The sequence below is a fragment of the Anastrepha obliqua genome, chromosome 1 (genome assembly GCF_027943255.1).
Source record: "Anastrepha obliqua isolate idAnaObli1 chromosome 1, idAnaObli1_1.0, whole genome shotgun sequence".
Classification (NCBI taxonomy): domain Eukaryota; kingdom Metazoa; phylum Arthropoda; class Insecta; order Diptera; family Tephritidae; genus Anastrepha; species Anastrepha obliqua.
The window spans coordinates 31153640-31170396 of NC_072892.1; the positions used below are offsets into that span (position 1 = coordinate 31153640).

The 16757-nt window shown below is 37.9% G+C and overlaps 1 protein-coding gene across 1 annotated transcript in view; it reads right to left on the minus strand.

Moving 5' to 3' along the window:
• LOC129236227 (afadin) overlaps positions 1-16757 on the minus strand; it is a 125117-nt gene that overhangs the window by 65235 nt on the left and 43125 nt on the right. Inside the window, exons 2-6 of the mRNA XM_054870485.1 lie at positions 12429-12625; positions 12247-12355; positions 11961-12154; positions 7427-7891; positions 7261-7342 (exon numbers count right to left, since the gene is read on the minus strand). Coding sequence (XP_054726460.1) covers positions 7261-7342; positions 7427-7891; positions 11961-12154; positions 12247-12355; positions 12429-12533 — 955 coding nt within the window. The 5' untranslated portion in view covers positions 12534-12625. The remainder of the gene's footprint in view (positions 1-7260; positions 7343-7426; positions 7892-11960; positions 12155-12246; positions 12356-12428; positions 12626-16757) is intronic.

Here is a 16757-nt window from a genome sequence, read left to right on the forward strand (position 1 = left end):
ACACGCAAAGGGTATTCGTACACTGAGCTCGTTTCCCAATATTTGTCACAAAATATATAATACGCAGTTTGCTTCTTGGAGGACTGCCTTTTATATTTTCCGCCACCTCGATGTGTACTATATATATTATATGTATATCTAACGCCTTGTATAACAAAAACCACATTTCCTTTATGCCCCTCGACTTCCTAGAAGCCTCTGATTTGATAGGAATGCACGTTGCATTACAGCAGCTCAGAAAGTGGAATCCTTTTCCAAAAATACAAAATCCGTTTTATTCCTGGCAATGCCACTACCCCTGCAAAAATATCACATTCACCATGGCTGTTCAAGCAGACATCTTTCAGCAACGATCTGATTCATCTGAAGAAAGCGAATACATGTAGTGACGCTTACTTATCCAACTTTCTAGCAGTGAGAGAAAGATACAAATCCAAAGGTTGGCTACTAATATTTACCGATGGGTCTACTCCAAAATGTACTTCCTCCATACTAACAAACTATATCACGCCATACACTCGTCTTCATCTTCTTCTTCTTCTTTCATAGCGTTATAACGCGGGGTGCGTCAAAGCTTCCTTCAAAATGCTCATCTAAAGCGGTCTATCTTGAGCTGTTGCTTCGTAGTTACTTATTCCCAGCTTCTTAAGATCGTTTTCCACTGCGTCTATCCAACGGTTCCTCGGTCTGCCTTTGGCCTTCACGCCCATTAGCTTTCCTGTCAAGGTTTTCTTCACGGTACAGTCAACAGGCATACGGATCACATGACCTAGCCATCTTATGCGCTGCGCTTTCACAAAACGCACAGCTGTCTCGTTCTGAGTTAGATCGTTCAGTTCAGAGTTCAATCTGATTCTATAGGTACCATCATCCATTCTTATTTCTTTCCATGCGAGCAATCTGAGCACAATCATCAACCTTAAGAGTCCATACCTTACAACCATATGTTAGGATTGGTCGAATAAGGGTCTTGTACATAGTGAACTTTGTAGCTTTAGACAAAAGTCGGGACTTGAACAAGTTAAGGTGTGAATAGCACGCTCTATTGGCGGCGTTGTCGCGTTCCCTGACGGCGGAAGTTGAATCACCGCTACATGCGAACATAACTCGTAGGTACTTAAAATGCTGCACTGCTTCAAAAGTATAGGCTCCCACATGGAAATTTGGCATCTGTGCAGGCCGCCTCGATTTCAACAGATATTTGGTTTCGCCCTCGTTTAAAAAAAGGCCAATATCGTTCGTATTTTTTTTAATTTTTAAGAAAATTTCTTTTAAGTCATTCCTATTTCTTGAGAGAATAGCGATGTCATCTGCATAAGCACATATTTGGGTTGTTTTAGTTATCAAGGTACCACCTTTGTTGACTTCCCTTACGACAAAGTGCAGCATCAAATTGAATATGAATGTTAGGTAAGGTATCACCTTGTTTTACATCTGGTTCAATAGGGAAAGACTCTGTGAGCTTCCCTTGAATGATCACTTTTGCTTGTGTATTTGTGAGCGTTGCGCTAACGAGCCTTATTAGTTTGGCAGGTATTCCAAGAATAAGCAATATGTGCTGGATCCTATCTCTTTTAACACTGTCGAAGGCTTGTTTGAAATCAATGAACAGGCAGTTAACAGCTAGCTCGTATTCAGAGTGTTTTTCAAACATTTGGCTAAGAACAAAACATTGGTCGATTGTAGACTTGCCTCTACGAAATCCGCATTGGTAGTCTTCAATTATTCTTTCAGCATATTCGTTGATTCGTTCATAGAGAACATTTGTAAAGAGCTTGTAGGCCGTGTTAAGCAGTGAGATACCGCGATAATTATCGTATACTCTCTTATCACCTTTTTTGTCTTCATCTTGGCCATACAATTGTCACCCACTTCCATCTACTTCAAGGTGCTGCCCCTTGGCGATGGTCGTTTTACAACCTTTCACCCACAGCGTGGCTCATCCTGTTCCGCATTCCAATCCTAGAGATGTTATTACTTTGGTAATATAGATCCTCTTCAGTTGTTAAAAGATCCCACAGATGATAACATAATAAGGATATACTAAATACCTCAAAAGCTCTGACCTTCTTCGACCCTTCGGCCTCATGCCAGCCGAAAGTCTCTGATTCCATATTTTTATAGAATAGTTTGGTGTTTTTAGCATAAATTTGTATACAAGATTTTCACTTACGAGCTTTATTTGTTCTTTTTTCAGTGGGTTGAAAAATTCATCTCGCCCAAATGATGCAATTAATCGTGGACATTTTTGTGCGATAATTTACTACTCCTTTCGACGTTGATTATCGAGACACGAGTGTATTAATCAACTTGCATCGACCTTCAGCGTTAAAGTACCACACTTAGCTACTGTGAAATGCTGGTACAACGAGTTCCAATGTAGGAAGAGTTTCCTAAAGGACGCCCAAAAACAATTGTTGTGTCAGAAACAATCGATGCCTGGCGTCAATTGATAACGCACGATCGTCATGTGGCATATAAATACAGCCATCCTCGGACATCGATGGCACCAACATACAAATCGAAATTGCATGAACATTTGGTCGTCAAGAAGATTTGTTCTCGTTGTGTACCGCATAATTTGATAATTGCCCAAAAAAGGGCGCGTACCGATTGGGGTAAACAAAGGTGGAAGAAATTCGGCTGCGGACCTTCAAAGCACGCCAACGACGTCGTAACAGGTAACAAATCATGGATCTATGCATACGAGCGGAAAACAAAACAGCAATCGACAATATGGGTGCTCTAAGACGAGCTTAATCCAACAAAAAATTTTCGCACATCAAAGCAAATGGGCACCTGTTTCAGAAGTATTCGGAAAATCTAGTCATGTCGCAACTGTATGACTAGTGAAACTTAAAACAGTAAATTTTGAGTGGTACACAACCATTTGTTTACCAAAAGTTTTTGGAGAATTAAGGAAACCCAACCGTCGAAGACACTAAGCCAATGCGAGTTCTCACCTATTGGTTCTCACAACAGAGTTTTTGAGGACTCAAAAGATCGAATTAACGGGTCATCCTCCTTGTAGTACTAATTTAGCATCCAATGATTTATTTTTGTTCCCGAACATCAAAAATAAAATGAAGCCTGTTGAAGCCTTTAAACAGCTAGCTGGTTTTGGAGGTATCCACTTCTGTGTGACAAAAGTGCTTTGAAAATTGGTTCATGCGAATGCAGAAGTGCATTGGCTTCCAAGAAGAATATTTTGAAAGACAATAAAACCATTTTCATTAATATTTTACTACGTTAATTTATTTTACTGATTTCAGGGGTTAGGAGTAGTCAGAGGCCCGAAAAATGATGATTCTCAATAATTTTTTTTTTGCTAGTCAATTGCTTTATTTTGCAAAAATAAAAACATAACATTAATACATCATGTTTCGACTTGAGTTTAAAAAAACAATTATAATTGTAAAAGTTATCGCTGTTTGTGTGGAGTCCTTTTCTCCAGAAATCGCTTGCGGTGATCATCACAAGCGCTTGGAGATTAATCTAAAATCAATCGGACAAGAGAAATTAGTTTCACTAATACCTAATAATACCTGGCGGCCGCCGTAGCCGAATGGGTTGGTGCGTGACTACCATTCGGAATTCAGAGAGAGAACGTAGGTTCGAATCTCGATGAAACACCAAAATTAAGAAAAACATTTTTCTAATAGCGGTCACCCCTCGGCAGGCAATGGCAAACCTCCGAGTGTATTTCTGCCATGAAAAAGCTCCTCATAAAAATATCTGCCGTTCGGAGTCGGCTTGAAACTGTAGGTCTCTCCATTTGTGGAACAACATCAAGACGCACGCCACAAATAGGAGGAGGAGCTCGGCCAAACACCCAAAAAGGATGTACGCGCCAATTATATACATATATATGTATATATAATCTTGTGCCTGATCTAAGCTTTTTTTTCAAAATTAACAATAAGGCGGCCTCAGGAAATATTTTTCAGATTTTCGAGAAAACCGACAATTAATTGTGAAAAAATCGAATTTTTGAAAAAAAAAATCCTTCAATCAGGCACGAGTTTTTATGTTTTTCAAAAGTAGTATAAATTTTATTGAAATCTACGAAGCGGTTTTTAAGTTACAGTGATCACCAGTTCAAAAAAGTTTTGATTTATATAGAGTTATACGAATTATTTAATTACTTACATTGTGCCATCTATTTCTGGGTCATATCGTCCTCTTAGTATTAAAATAGCCTATAAATTTTTTGATGTTTTGAGAAAATGAATTTCAAACTTTTTGTCGAAAGTAACTCTCACTCAAATCTCGTTGTCTGTAAATATTTATTATTTTTTGACTGACGTTTTGACCCACTTTGTGGAACTAGAATTTGACAATATTTTGACCACATATAAAATCGACGATGGAGAATCCAAAAATTCAATAAAAAAATAATAGCCTATGAGCACATAGGCTATTGTTATACTAAGGGGACGATATAATAGTTCTTCAGCCGTCATAGCAGCTTCCAAAATATCGATTTGTTGTTGCCTACGTAGCATTCGACCTTCTCGACAATAAAACCCGAGAAGTCGGTTGCTTGCAGCTGCTGCTAGCAACTTGCTCTCGAACGCTCTCGAACGCTCCGGAGCGCCCTTTGTTAGTTGTTGAATAACTCGAAAAGTATTTGTCGGATTCACTTCAAATTTTCACACAATATTTTTAAGAAAATGAGAAAAACCCCAATTTTTTGAAAATTCTGACTACCCCTAACCCCTTAAAAAAATGAGGGGTCAACGTGAGAAGGATTTTTGCCAAGCAAAGATTTACCTCACGACAGATTATTATAATTATTATTTCTAAAATCAGTGTTCATCACACTCGCGATCGATGTCCGAGAGTCTCATGGGGTTTGTACTTCTTCAAATACAACAATTTTGCGTATCATACATCCATTAAAGCAGAAAGAAACCCTTAACCGATAGGCAAAATTTATGTATTACATATATTTGAAGATGTACAAACCCACGGGACTCTCGATAAACCATTACATCAAAATAAAGTTACTCCTGGATGTAGCTTGGAGGCATTCATAGGACGCACCAACGATAATGGTGGGTGCAAGAGGCAAGACAAAAGGTGAGGCACAGCACACTATACAGGGCTAATTCACCTGTTCAGCTAGGTTAGGTTTGGCAGCCGCATCGGTCCGTTGTGAGCCGCGAGGGCTGGGCTACATTTCCCTCTCCATATTGAACCATCCTGAGCTTTTGACAAAGCGTAAAAGGTTGTTGATATCTAAAGTGTATAGATTATCTATATTCGTTATGAAGTAGGATTTTAAAAATCGGTTCCTCCTTCTGGCTAAAGCCGGGCATGTGCAAAAAAGGTATTGAATTGTTTCCAACTCCTTCTCATTTCTGCAGCTACGACAGAAATCATGCGTGCAAACGCCTAATCTCCTTGCATGATTTCATATGAGAAAATGCAATTCACAGGTGTTAGCGCTAATCCATCTTTAATTTGCAGAACTGATTAGTGCGTCCTTAATGAGAAGCTTAAAAGTTGCGAGAGGTATCTCCATAAAATTACTTATGTCTGGCAAACAGGTACCTTCTCTTGCAAGTTGGTCTGCCCTACAGTTCCCTGGTATATCTCTGTGGCCTGGAACCCAGCATAAGATTATACGATATTGCTTGGCCATCTCATTTAGAGATTGGCGACAACGTAAGACACTCCTTGATGTTGTTTGGAATCCAGGGCTCGTAGGGCAGCTTGGCTGTCTGATAGAATGCAGATATCTGTTGATGATATTCTGTTTATCTTTAGTCATTTTAAGGCTTCATGAATAGCGTTTATTTCCGCTTGAAAAACACTACAGTGATCCGGTGGTTTAAAGGATTCACTACTAGAAAGCTCTTCGCAAAATAACCCTGATCCTACACCGGTGTCCATTTTAGATCCGTGTAGATCTTAACGGGTGTGTTGGGTGTTGGATATTCTTCAAGCCATACCTGTTCAGCTAACACCTAAATCACTTTTCGACTTGATTGATTAACGAGATTCAGAACTTAACAAAACACCCACTGGACCTACCAGTTTGCAAGCAGGTTGTGAATAGGAGCTGCACTGATCTCATATCGTACGTATTTACTTTTCAATCCATTGCCCTATTTTCGATTCTATATCTCATAATTCACTTTATTCAAAGGGTATTTCTTATATCCTATATAGGTTTGTCGATTATGTGTCCACACCATATCGAAAATAGGAACATCTTTAACTCTCCCTTGGGCAAACGGGTCTGGCCTTTTCTACTTTGGACATGAATTTAACATATTTCTATTAAAGCTAACGACTTGAGCTTCCAGGTAGCTTCCCAAAGTTAAATTTTCACAGAATGAAAAAAAGCCAGACCCGGGTGCCCAATCCAAGATTAAAAAAAAAATTGTCCAACGGAGGGTTAACAATTAAAAAACAAAAATCTTGCGCGCAAATGATTCATTGTAATGCCATTCCCTACTTACTTAGTTTTTTATAACATTCTTTAGTGGTTTTTCTGGGCATTGTGCCTTGTAAGCGATCAAATAATATTCAAAGCATTTCTTTCACGTACAAAACACCGATTTAAATAAATAACTTAAAAATCGCCAATTTAATTTTTCCACATTTCAACGAATCACAAAACACAGACTTTCTTCGTTTCCGTTCGATACTGAATTATTGTGTACATTCAAATATTTCCAGCCCAATAGTCTGGTCAACCAACATAAAACTATGCGGAAGCAATGCAGCAATAAAATCCCAGGCCTCCCAAAAATATAAACAAAAATGCTGTACACCAAAACTTTTATGGGCATACGGTGACGACAACACACTCCTGTTCCCGCCCAGCCATAATTATTGATAAAACATTTCTTAATTGTATGGAAATGAATACAGCGCACAAAGCTGAAGCTAAGAGACTTCAACTTCTTCACAGGCAAGTACATACATATGTACATATGTAGCAGCCACTAACAACAAATATGCTCAAGTGTACATGCATTTGTATGGGTATATGGGGGTATAGGTGTATGTATGTTAGGCTTGCAACAAACAATTACTTTTCTTGAAATCAAGTGTGTTAGATGGACTCATGAATGAAACTATCACAATTCAATTTCGTGCTTCTATTTTTATACGTTTTCCACAAATCTTCTTGTTGGTTCATAGTATGTAAATTGTGAGTGTTAGGCTTTCAGATTCATCGTACTATCCTCTTCACATTAGGCAATTGCATTTGCATTTGCCACTTGTTGTAGATAAATTACTTACCTCGTGACGTTGGGTGATTCATCAGTATCGATAGCGGGCATTCATCATCGTCGAGTATATATTCTGTGCCATCACTATTCACCTGCAACAACAAATGAAAAGTATTTATTTAGTTTTTTTTCTGTGTTTTGTGCGTCGTATAGTTTTGTATGGCATTCATTCAAACCTGCACCAAACAATAGTGTAAAGGATCAGCTTTGTCTAGACCGTATTTTGACAGCATTTCCCTAACGACCGCTTGCGCACAGTCGCGTATCGACAGCAACAACGTTTTGTACGGAACATCTTGGCATAAGCTCTCGCCGTAAATCTTCAATGTACCACCGGTGTCAGGTCCGCCGTCACGTGACCGAAATTGTTGTAACTTTTTCTCCAGCTTTTGTTGTCGTCGTCGACGCATAACAGCTTCTGGGTTCGAAATTGACCGTGTAAATGATGTCTCCGGCAATTCGGTGTAAAGTTTACCGGCCACCTGGGTTTCACCCTCGCCGCAACCTTTAGCTATGCCTCCATTAAAACCACCAGTTGTCGATTCAGAATTTAATTTTGCGAGTTTTTCTTTCTTTTTTTGTTCTTTCTTCTCACGTTTAGACAGTTTCCGTTTGAAGTTCATATCTGACTGTTCGATTGGCTATACAGGAACGTGGGGAAGACAAAGCGAAGATATGAGTTGGGATAAATTGATTGAAATCGAGGGAGAAGTACGCAATATAGAAGGAAATCATAGCAAGAAGTTGAGAAGGGCAATTTGAAATTATTTTGCAGTTGATAGTTGTAAATGTTGGCAATTATTTTTGGAAAGTATTTTACAAACAAATATTCAAGTAAAATTTTCTTTGAAGTGTAGCTAAAATGGACTTTTAATTTAAATATAATATGATTTACTTGTATTTGTATGGGTGATAATTAACAATTAGAAATAGTTTTTTTTTTCATTATTACTATTAAGTACAAGTATTTTTCTTAAGGATTTCTCAAACATTGAAAATTCAACTTTAAAACGGCCTTTCAAAACTGACGCCTAAATCAGTAGTGATTAATTCCTAGACGGTACCTTTTTTATGTCATCTTTTACATTTTTCAAGTAGGCAGATTTACAAAGTTAAAATGGTTGAGACTTAATATGAAAATCGCCGATCTTTAAGAATAGAATATCGCAAAAATCGTGATTTTCTTGTTGGAAATAATCGTTCGAATGAGTCGACATTCAGAGGTTGGTGAAAAAAAATTTCAAGAAACTGGTTCTGGTTCCCTTTAGCATAATTAGTCTAGATTTAAACGTAACTTAACTAACTTAAGAGCAACCTACAAAATGGGAAATATTAGGTTGGGGAATGAGTTCATACCGTTTTTATATTTTCTTTTATTTTACAACGATTTGTTTGCTGTTTGGCAAAGGGTAAGTATGTATTCATTCGGTAGAACTCTTTCTACTCTACAAAACTACAGGGTGGGCCATGTAAAATAATAAAAAAAAACTAATCAATATTTTTTCAAACTTTTTTTTTTATTTTGAAGATTGAACATTTTCATTTATGAATGAAAAATAATATCGTTCAAATGACTGCCACGACTGGCTTTACAGTAGGCCATTCGATCAACCCAATTTTTAAGCACATTTTCGATTGTTTGGGATCCAATTTCATGAATGGCAACTTCGATTTCGTGTTTCAAAGCATCAATCGTCTCTGGATGGTTCGCATAGCATTTGTCGTTAACGGCTCCCAACAAAAAATAGTCCAACGGGCTTAAATCACAGCACCGAGGCGGCCAATTGATATCAGAATTCAAAAACGGTAGCCAAAAGTTCGAGTGTAACTTTGGCAGTGTGACAAGTTGCACCGTCCTGTTGAAACCAAATGTCGTCATGTCATCCTCTTCAAATTTTGGAAACAAAAACTCATTGAGCATGTCACGGTAACGCTCGCCATTTACTGTAAACGCGGCTCCTCGCTCATTTTCGAAAAAAAATGTCCCGATGATGACGTCAGACCAAAAATTGCACCAAACAGTAACTCGTTGTGGATGCATTTTCTTCTCTGCAGTAACGTGTGGATTTTCTGAGCCCCAAATCCGACAATTTTGCTTATTGACATAGTCACCGATGTGAAAATCAGAAAAGAAGAAGAAGACTCATCACTTTGGAAATATGTTTTCAATATTTCCCAATTTTGTTCAAGCGTATAGCGTCCCATTTCGTAAATGTCTAACCTTTAAGTAAATTATGAACACATTTGACATGTCATTTGTGTTAGCATTCTCAAAAAAATAGGTGGTTCAAAAAGCAAACGCTATATGGCCCACCCTGTATGTTAATTGTATTTTTGACTTAATTATTTATTAATTTATTAGTTTTGAGGCTTAGAAAGGGAATACCCAGGAGGCCAACACCAACATTTTCGACACCTGTTTCATCGAGGTAAAAAAACTGCCGAAGCAGCCTGGGACATTTGCGACGTGTTTAGAGAAGGTGTCATAGGCGAGTCCACAGCACGGATATGGTTTGCAAAGTTCAAAAATGCCGACTTTGACGTCGATGGAACCTTCCGCAGCGGAATGGCTTCTGAATTCGAATTCTTCATCCAAGAAGATCATAACACATATGTGTTTGGTGGGACTGGCAGGGCATCGTACACTGGGAAATACTCGAAAAGAATGCCACGGTCAACAAGGAGCTCTACTTTGCCCAGCTACATCGCGTGAATTAGGCTAATTGACTGAAAAGACCTGATCCGCATGGTCAAACCATACTCCTTCACGGCAACGCCAGGACCCATGTTGCACAAGTCGTTAAACCACACTCCAAGAGCTCGAATGGGACGATCCCAGGACAGTCGGTTCTACGTTACCGCAACGACCCGGATTTATATCCGGCCAAGGACTGTCACTTCAGCAGTATTCCCCATAAATATGTATATATAAATATGTATATATGGGGAATGTTTATGCTGCTACAACAACAACAACAGCTCGAACAGCTCCAGCATTCGCCGTTTTCTCCAGACCTTGCACCGACCGATTACCATCGTTTCCGCTCCTTGTCAAACCATATGAAGGGCGTAACCTTCGATAACAAAGAACCTCTTTGGCTCAACAACTTCTTTCACACCAGACTGGGCGATTTTTGCCGAACGACATCAACAAATTGGTCAAGAGGTGGGAAGAGGCTGTAAACAGCAACGACGTACATATATATAATTGATTTATTTATTGATATAATTTTATTATAATAGTTTTTTGTTGAAATAAAAGTCTTCCGTAAAAACGCTACGAACTTGTTCCCCAACCTAATATATACAAATGATTACTGCATGTTTAATCAATTTTGAGAGCTGTTGATTTTGGATTAATAAAAAACGGATATTACCTAAATTGAGAGCGGTTATTCTCTTACCGCTCCTAAATCCATATGATGGATTTCTTTTTGTATCAAAAAGTCTTAAAAATTGTGTATGTAGTATTGTTATTTTTTTTTTGCATAAATTTATGCGATGTGGCAACGGTAAAAACTATATATGCTACATACTCTAAAGTTATTAGGTACAGGTTAATTATGAAAGCTATTTTACCATAAATGTGCAACTTTTAAAAGTACTTTTTGGCTGTAGCAGAGCAGGGGACCAGATTTAGTGAACTGTTACAACAACAACAAAGTTAGGATCAAGTGACAGAAACTAGGTATTACTTTTTGTTAGAAGTATTTACCGAACTCAATGAAACTGAGAAAAACAAAAAATGTATGAGAAAATTGCGTGCTCTTATTTATGTGGCGTGAGGCTGTAGGTATACCTACAAGCATGCATTGACAGCCCGAGTAATCATCTTTAAGTTCTTAAGGGGGAAGTCTACTGTGAATTTTTCAAAAAATCGATTTTTTTTTATTAACTTAAAAAATACTTTGAACCCTCTTAAATAAGGTACAATATGTGTTACAGTTGGCTAAATTTTTCTTCGTTGAAATTTCGACCTTTTCCCGAAGCGCTCCAAAGCGCGTACCTGCGGCACATGAAACTTTAAACGCATTTTTCTCGAAACTAAGTTTTTGTATACGGTGTACACGATATCTCGAGTTCTGATAAATGAATCAGCTTAAAAATTTAATTATATATTCTCTGTAATAGTGTCTCTCGTCTGACATAGGATTTTTTTGATATCGTTATTTGTTAAATTGTTATAAACAATAGTAACATCAATTTTAGGCAAAAAAAAAAGAAAAAAATTTCAAGAATTTTTTTTTCAACGCCAAAATTTTTTATCGACATAATCCTACGTCAGACGAGAGTCAATACGATGTATATGATAACAATATTTTGTTTTTTTGTTTTAGATCACCGAAACGTAAGATTTCATGTACACCGTTTAGGCACCTAAGAAAAGCGGACCTGCGCTTGCAGAAGTGCCACAGCGGCCATTTTGAATATTTTGACTTAAAATTTTTTTTTCAAAAACTTAAATATATAATAAAGATAAGAGTTTAAATAGATTTTATGTACGAGCAATAGTTTGTTAGAAATAAAATCCGGAAAATAAGCCTGTTTTTTCCCTTGTCACAGTAGACTTCCCCCTTAAGTAACTTAAGTTAAATTTACAACTAAAGTAATTACGTAAGTTCCCTTTATAAAATATACATCTTCTGTTTGATAACCGTTTTTGTGTTTTCATGCTCCAATGATTTTGATGCTTCAATGCTTTTTACTTACCGTAGTTTTTTGGTCTATGTTCTTGAGCAAAAACCGACCCTCGCGATCATCGATATGCCAATTCAACTGTACTAGCAATGGCTTTTCATCGGCATTCAAGCGGCGTTCTTCGCCATTCGCATGCACCTCATAGAGGGCGTAATTTGGCACTGACAGCATACGCATGTCGGGACGGAATTTTTCGATGAGGGTATCTTCAGAAGGAAATACGTAACGAAATGAGAAAAATGCATTTATTAATTAAGAAAACAAAAACAAAACGACATTGAAGCGCCAGTGTACATACCAATAACATCGGAAACTGTGGCATCGGAGGCAACACGAATGCACTTGGTAGCGACCTTTTGTCCAGCATCTTGGAAATAAAATCGCATAACGCCATGAAATAATAGATTCTATAAAAAAAAATTACGTGTTTCATTTTAATTTTTCATTTCGATCCGCTCCATTGCTGCGATTTCCACTCACCTCGTCTGGTTCGGATAAGGCGAACAAATCCAAACGATTTGCATTCCATTGCTGGATGACAGAGCGTACGGCTTCTCGATCGAGCATTTTTCTATCGTGTGTCATTATCTGCTTAGCTGCTAAAATCTGGCGAACGAATCAGCTGGAAGTGCTGCATGCATTTGTGTTTCGTTTACAAGGGAAGCGCTTGGGCAATCCTACAAAAGTAAGAGAAAGGAGAAAAAAAAAACGAAAAAAGATCATAAATTAGTAATTTCACTACTTATGTGCTACTAATAGTCTTAAATATACTAATTATTTTTATAGCTAAACCACTTAACTGCTCTAATATCGCCCTGTGCTACTCCCTAACTGATTTAAAACATTTTTTATAGGCGATTTAAGATTGTTTCTTAACATAATAATTTAGATTTCGAAAATAACAAAAGTTACAGTGCCCCGGTAATCTTAGTTCTTTTGTTTTGTAACCTCTTTTTATTTTGTATTTTTTTTTTTTAATTTTGTATTTTTTTTTCCATTTTGTCATTACCACAAATTTGTGTCTACAAAATTGAGGGTGTGTTTTGTGTTTTTAATGCAAGTGAAACCATGCATGTCACAACAGAAAATTGTTTCAACAGCAAAAACTTACAACTGCATTAAGGTTCAACCTCGTTTATGGCGGCACAAAATAAAAACACACAAAAAACCAAAAAATAGGGTTGCGGGTTGCATTGCATGGGATCAAGCTGTCTTTGCTGCTTTGCTATTAACCGTAAATGGTTTAGGCTTTCTTACAACTTTTATTTCAAATTTATTTTTCTTTCTATTTCTTTGTTTAATAACCGTCGACGGTTACACTTAGTTGATCACAAATGTAAAAGCGACAAAGTAGCAACCAATTTTCTTATTCTACTCGTATACCCTCCACCGTCAGCCGTTTATTAATGCGGAAACTTTTTCAAACAATTTAGTTTCGAACTGTTTTCTGTGACAGACAGTCGGTCGACATGAGCGGGTACATATGTAGAGTATTCGCAATTTTTTTCGTGCAAGGCGGATGCACATACATACACACATACATATATACTATGCATACATGTACTATATATGGCTGACTCGCTTGAGTAGGGCCACAGTCGCACCCACCCATCAAATGTTCATGCATAGCTTTTGTTGCGAATTTCTTTAAGAACTCATACGTCTGCACATACACAGGTACTTGCAAACAAACGTGCATATGTATGTACATACATACACATACGAGAATTGCATAGTTTACAGTGAAATTACTCATGCACGATGCCAAGAGCACCACTGGCATATTATGTTTCTCACTTGGTACTAAAGAGGTCATATACATGAGAACACATGCACACACATACAACACCAACCGCATACGTACACTCCGCATTGAGAACCGAGCTAGTGAATGATTCTAGTTTGAAACTGGTGGTGTTTCGGCAAATGCAAACTGATCTAATATTGAAAAATTATTGAACATTTTTTAGTTGATAATTCATTGGAATTCATCGTGGGGCAAAGGGAGTTTTCTAAAACTCCGAGCAGAATACTTGAATGGTTCGTGTAAAAAAAAAAATAATAAATATGAAGTTGTAATGGCTTGCAATTCAGTAGCAGACAACAGCTCAGGAAACTTAAAATTATTTAGGTAGATATAAATCATACCAACTTCATCTGAGAAGGTGTTATTTTTAGGAAAAAGTGATCAAAAATTTCCGGAATATATTTAGAAAATTAAAAATACAAATTTATTCGTCAAAAAGTGATATTGTCGCCTTGAAAAGGCTCCTCATCAACTGTAACGAACTTATGCCAGCGTTTGATCCAGCTTTCGAAACACTTCTGGAACTCTATTTTCGGTATAGCCATCAGAGCAGTCTACGTTTTTTCTCATTACTTCCCGCGACTGTTAAAAGGCCACTTCCCCGAGGTGGTTTAGTGAATCGATCAAACCGAAAAAAATTGCAGGGAGTCATTTCAGGGGAATTCGATGGCTGTTTGACGGTATTCATTTCGTTCGTGGTCAAAATTTCGGATAATGATGACACTGTGCGACGGTGCGTTATTACAATGCGAGAAGTTTTCCCACAAATTATTTTCTTTTTTTTGGCGAATCGCTTCACGTTAACGTCTCACAACGCCCAAATAATAGTTCTTATCAAGTGTCTGATCTTCTGGCAAAAATTCATGAAATACAATACCATTGTAATCCATAAAAACCGTGAGCATCGCTTTCTTTTTTTTTTATTTTTTGATCTTGGTCCCTTTGGAGCTCTCTACTCGCTCACCTGATGTCTGGATTACGTTTCGTATTCATAAACCCACGTCTCGTCTCGAATAATGAAGCGTTTGCTGAGTTTTGGATCGGATTCTGCCTTGAAAACCATGTCTATGACAATATCAAGAATCCTCCTTTTTGTATGAAATTCAAGTCCTTTGGGGCCTACTTTGCAAACAAAAAAATTTCTTTTCAACATTGCCTAGAATTTGGGAGCACTGATTATTTTTATTTTAACAAGAGATAAAAAAACAAAATATAGCTATAAACCATGGCGAAAGGGCCCAGGTACTATAAAGCGCAGCGACAGCTTATTTACAGAATTTGAAATCATCTATAAACACCATTCGGGAAATATCGAAGCATTTGCGATGTTCTAAAAATATGGTTTATAAGGCACTTTAACGTATTGAGACATCTGGTAGCGCAAATAATGGGGCAAGGACTCAGAGAACCAAACAATACACGTAGAGAAGATAAGTTGATATGAAGCATAGCCACATTGTTAAGCTGACATTTAAAAGCTCCAGCGCTATCAAGGATACAAATAACGAAAATCCATACCCTGACGCCAAATAGCAGAAAAATAAGATACAACATTTTGTAGGATGATAAATCAAAGTTCTATCGTTTCGGATGCAGTGGAAAAAGATATGTTTGGCGTCCCAAGAAAGAGTAACAAGCTTCACTTTTCACACCAAACTCTATAAAGCATGGCGGTGGTAATGTTATGGTATGGGCATCTTTTTTCTGGCATGGCGTAGCTCCAATTCATAAACCAAACACCCGTAAGGACCAACATCTTTCGTTTCCACGACAGTCAGTTCTACGTTACCGAAACGACCCGGATTTATATCCGGCCAAGGACTGTCACTCCAGCAGCATTCCCCGTATGTAAGTATGGGGAATGTTTATGCTGCTACAATAACGACAACCAGCATCTTTATAAATACATTATAACAGACGTAATGCTGAAGAAAATTTAATCTGACGATGACATCTCTCTAATCGGGTTGCGAAAGTTCACAAAGTTTTCCCACGTTTTGAGCATCGATCTTTAAACATTTCAGAATGTTTATTGAGTGACTTAAAAACACCTGATAGCAGAAAATCTATTCTCTTGTGTTCATTTATTTTTAACATCATTACTGGGACTATTGATTGTCCCTTCCTTCTGAGTAAAATTCAATTTAATGTTCCCTATAAGAATCTTCGACACTATGAAATAGATGCAGACAGACCGGAAACGGCATTCATTGGGAGTCTATTAGCACCTTCCTAAACACCCGACCCGCGATTGCCGTTATCGGAGACCAACCACTACCACTACTTACTGCAGACGAAGATGAGCTTCAGCTGCCTCGCGAGACCCGTGCAACTTTGGCTCAATTACGATCTGGTTAGTGTAGTAGGTTGAACTCCTACTTATCCGGAATAGATCCCGACATACTCAATATATGTTCGGCATGTGAGCGCACACCTTGCGATACTAACAACCAAAAATTCACATGCCATCTCATACCCAGTCACCTAACACCCCTCTCCCTCCCTGTCGAAATAGTACGTTTCCTGATGCTGCCATTAGATGAGTTAGACAATGACTACAGTACGGACAGGGTCAACACGATGAAACCTTACAAATTGGCTTCTTGATAACCAATTATGGGGTGAATGTTCCGATTTCTGGGGTATGTGGGGATATAAATTTGTTTTTCAAATCTTTTGGTGCTGATTTTACAAGACCGTCGTAGCCGTATGAGTTGGTGCGTAACTATCATTCAGAAGTACGTAGATTCGAATGTCCATGAAACACCAAAATTGTAGAAAGCTTTTGCAAAAAAATGGCAAGCCTCCGATTGTAGTTCTGCCATGAAAAAGCTCCTAAAAAAAGCCATCTGCCGTTCGGAGTCGGCTTCAAGCTGTAAGTCATTCCATTTGTGGAACAACATCACCACGCACACCACTAATAGGAGCAGGAGCTAGGCCAAACACCCAAAAAGGGTCTAAGAGCCAATTATAGTAATCATTGTATGCCATCTTAGTCAACC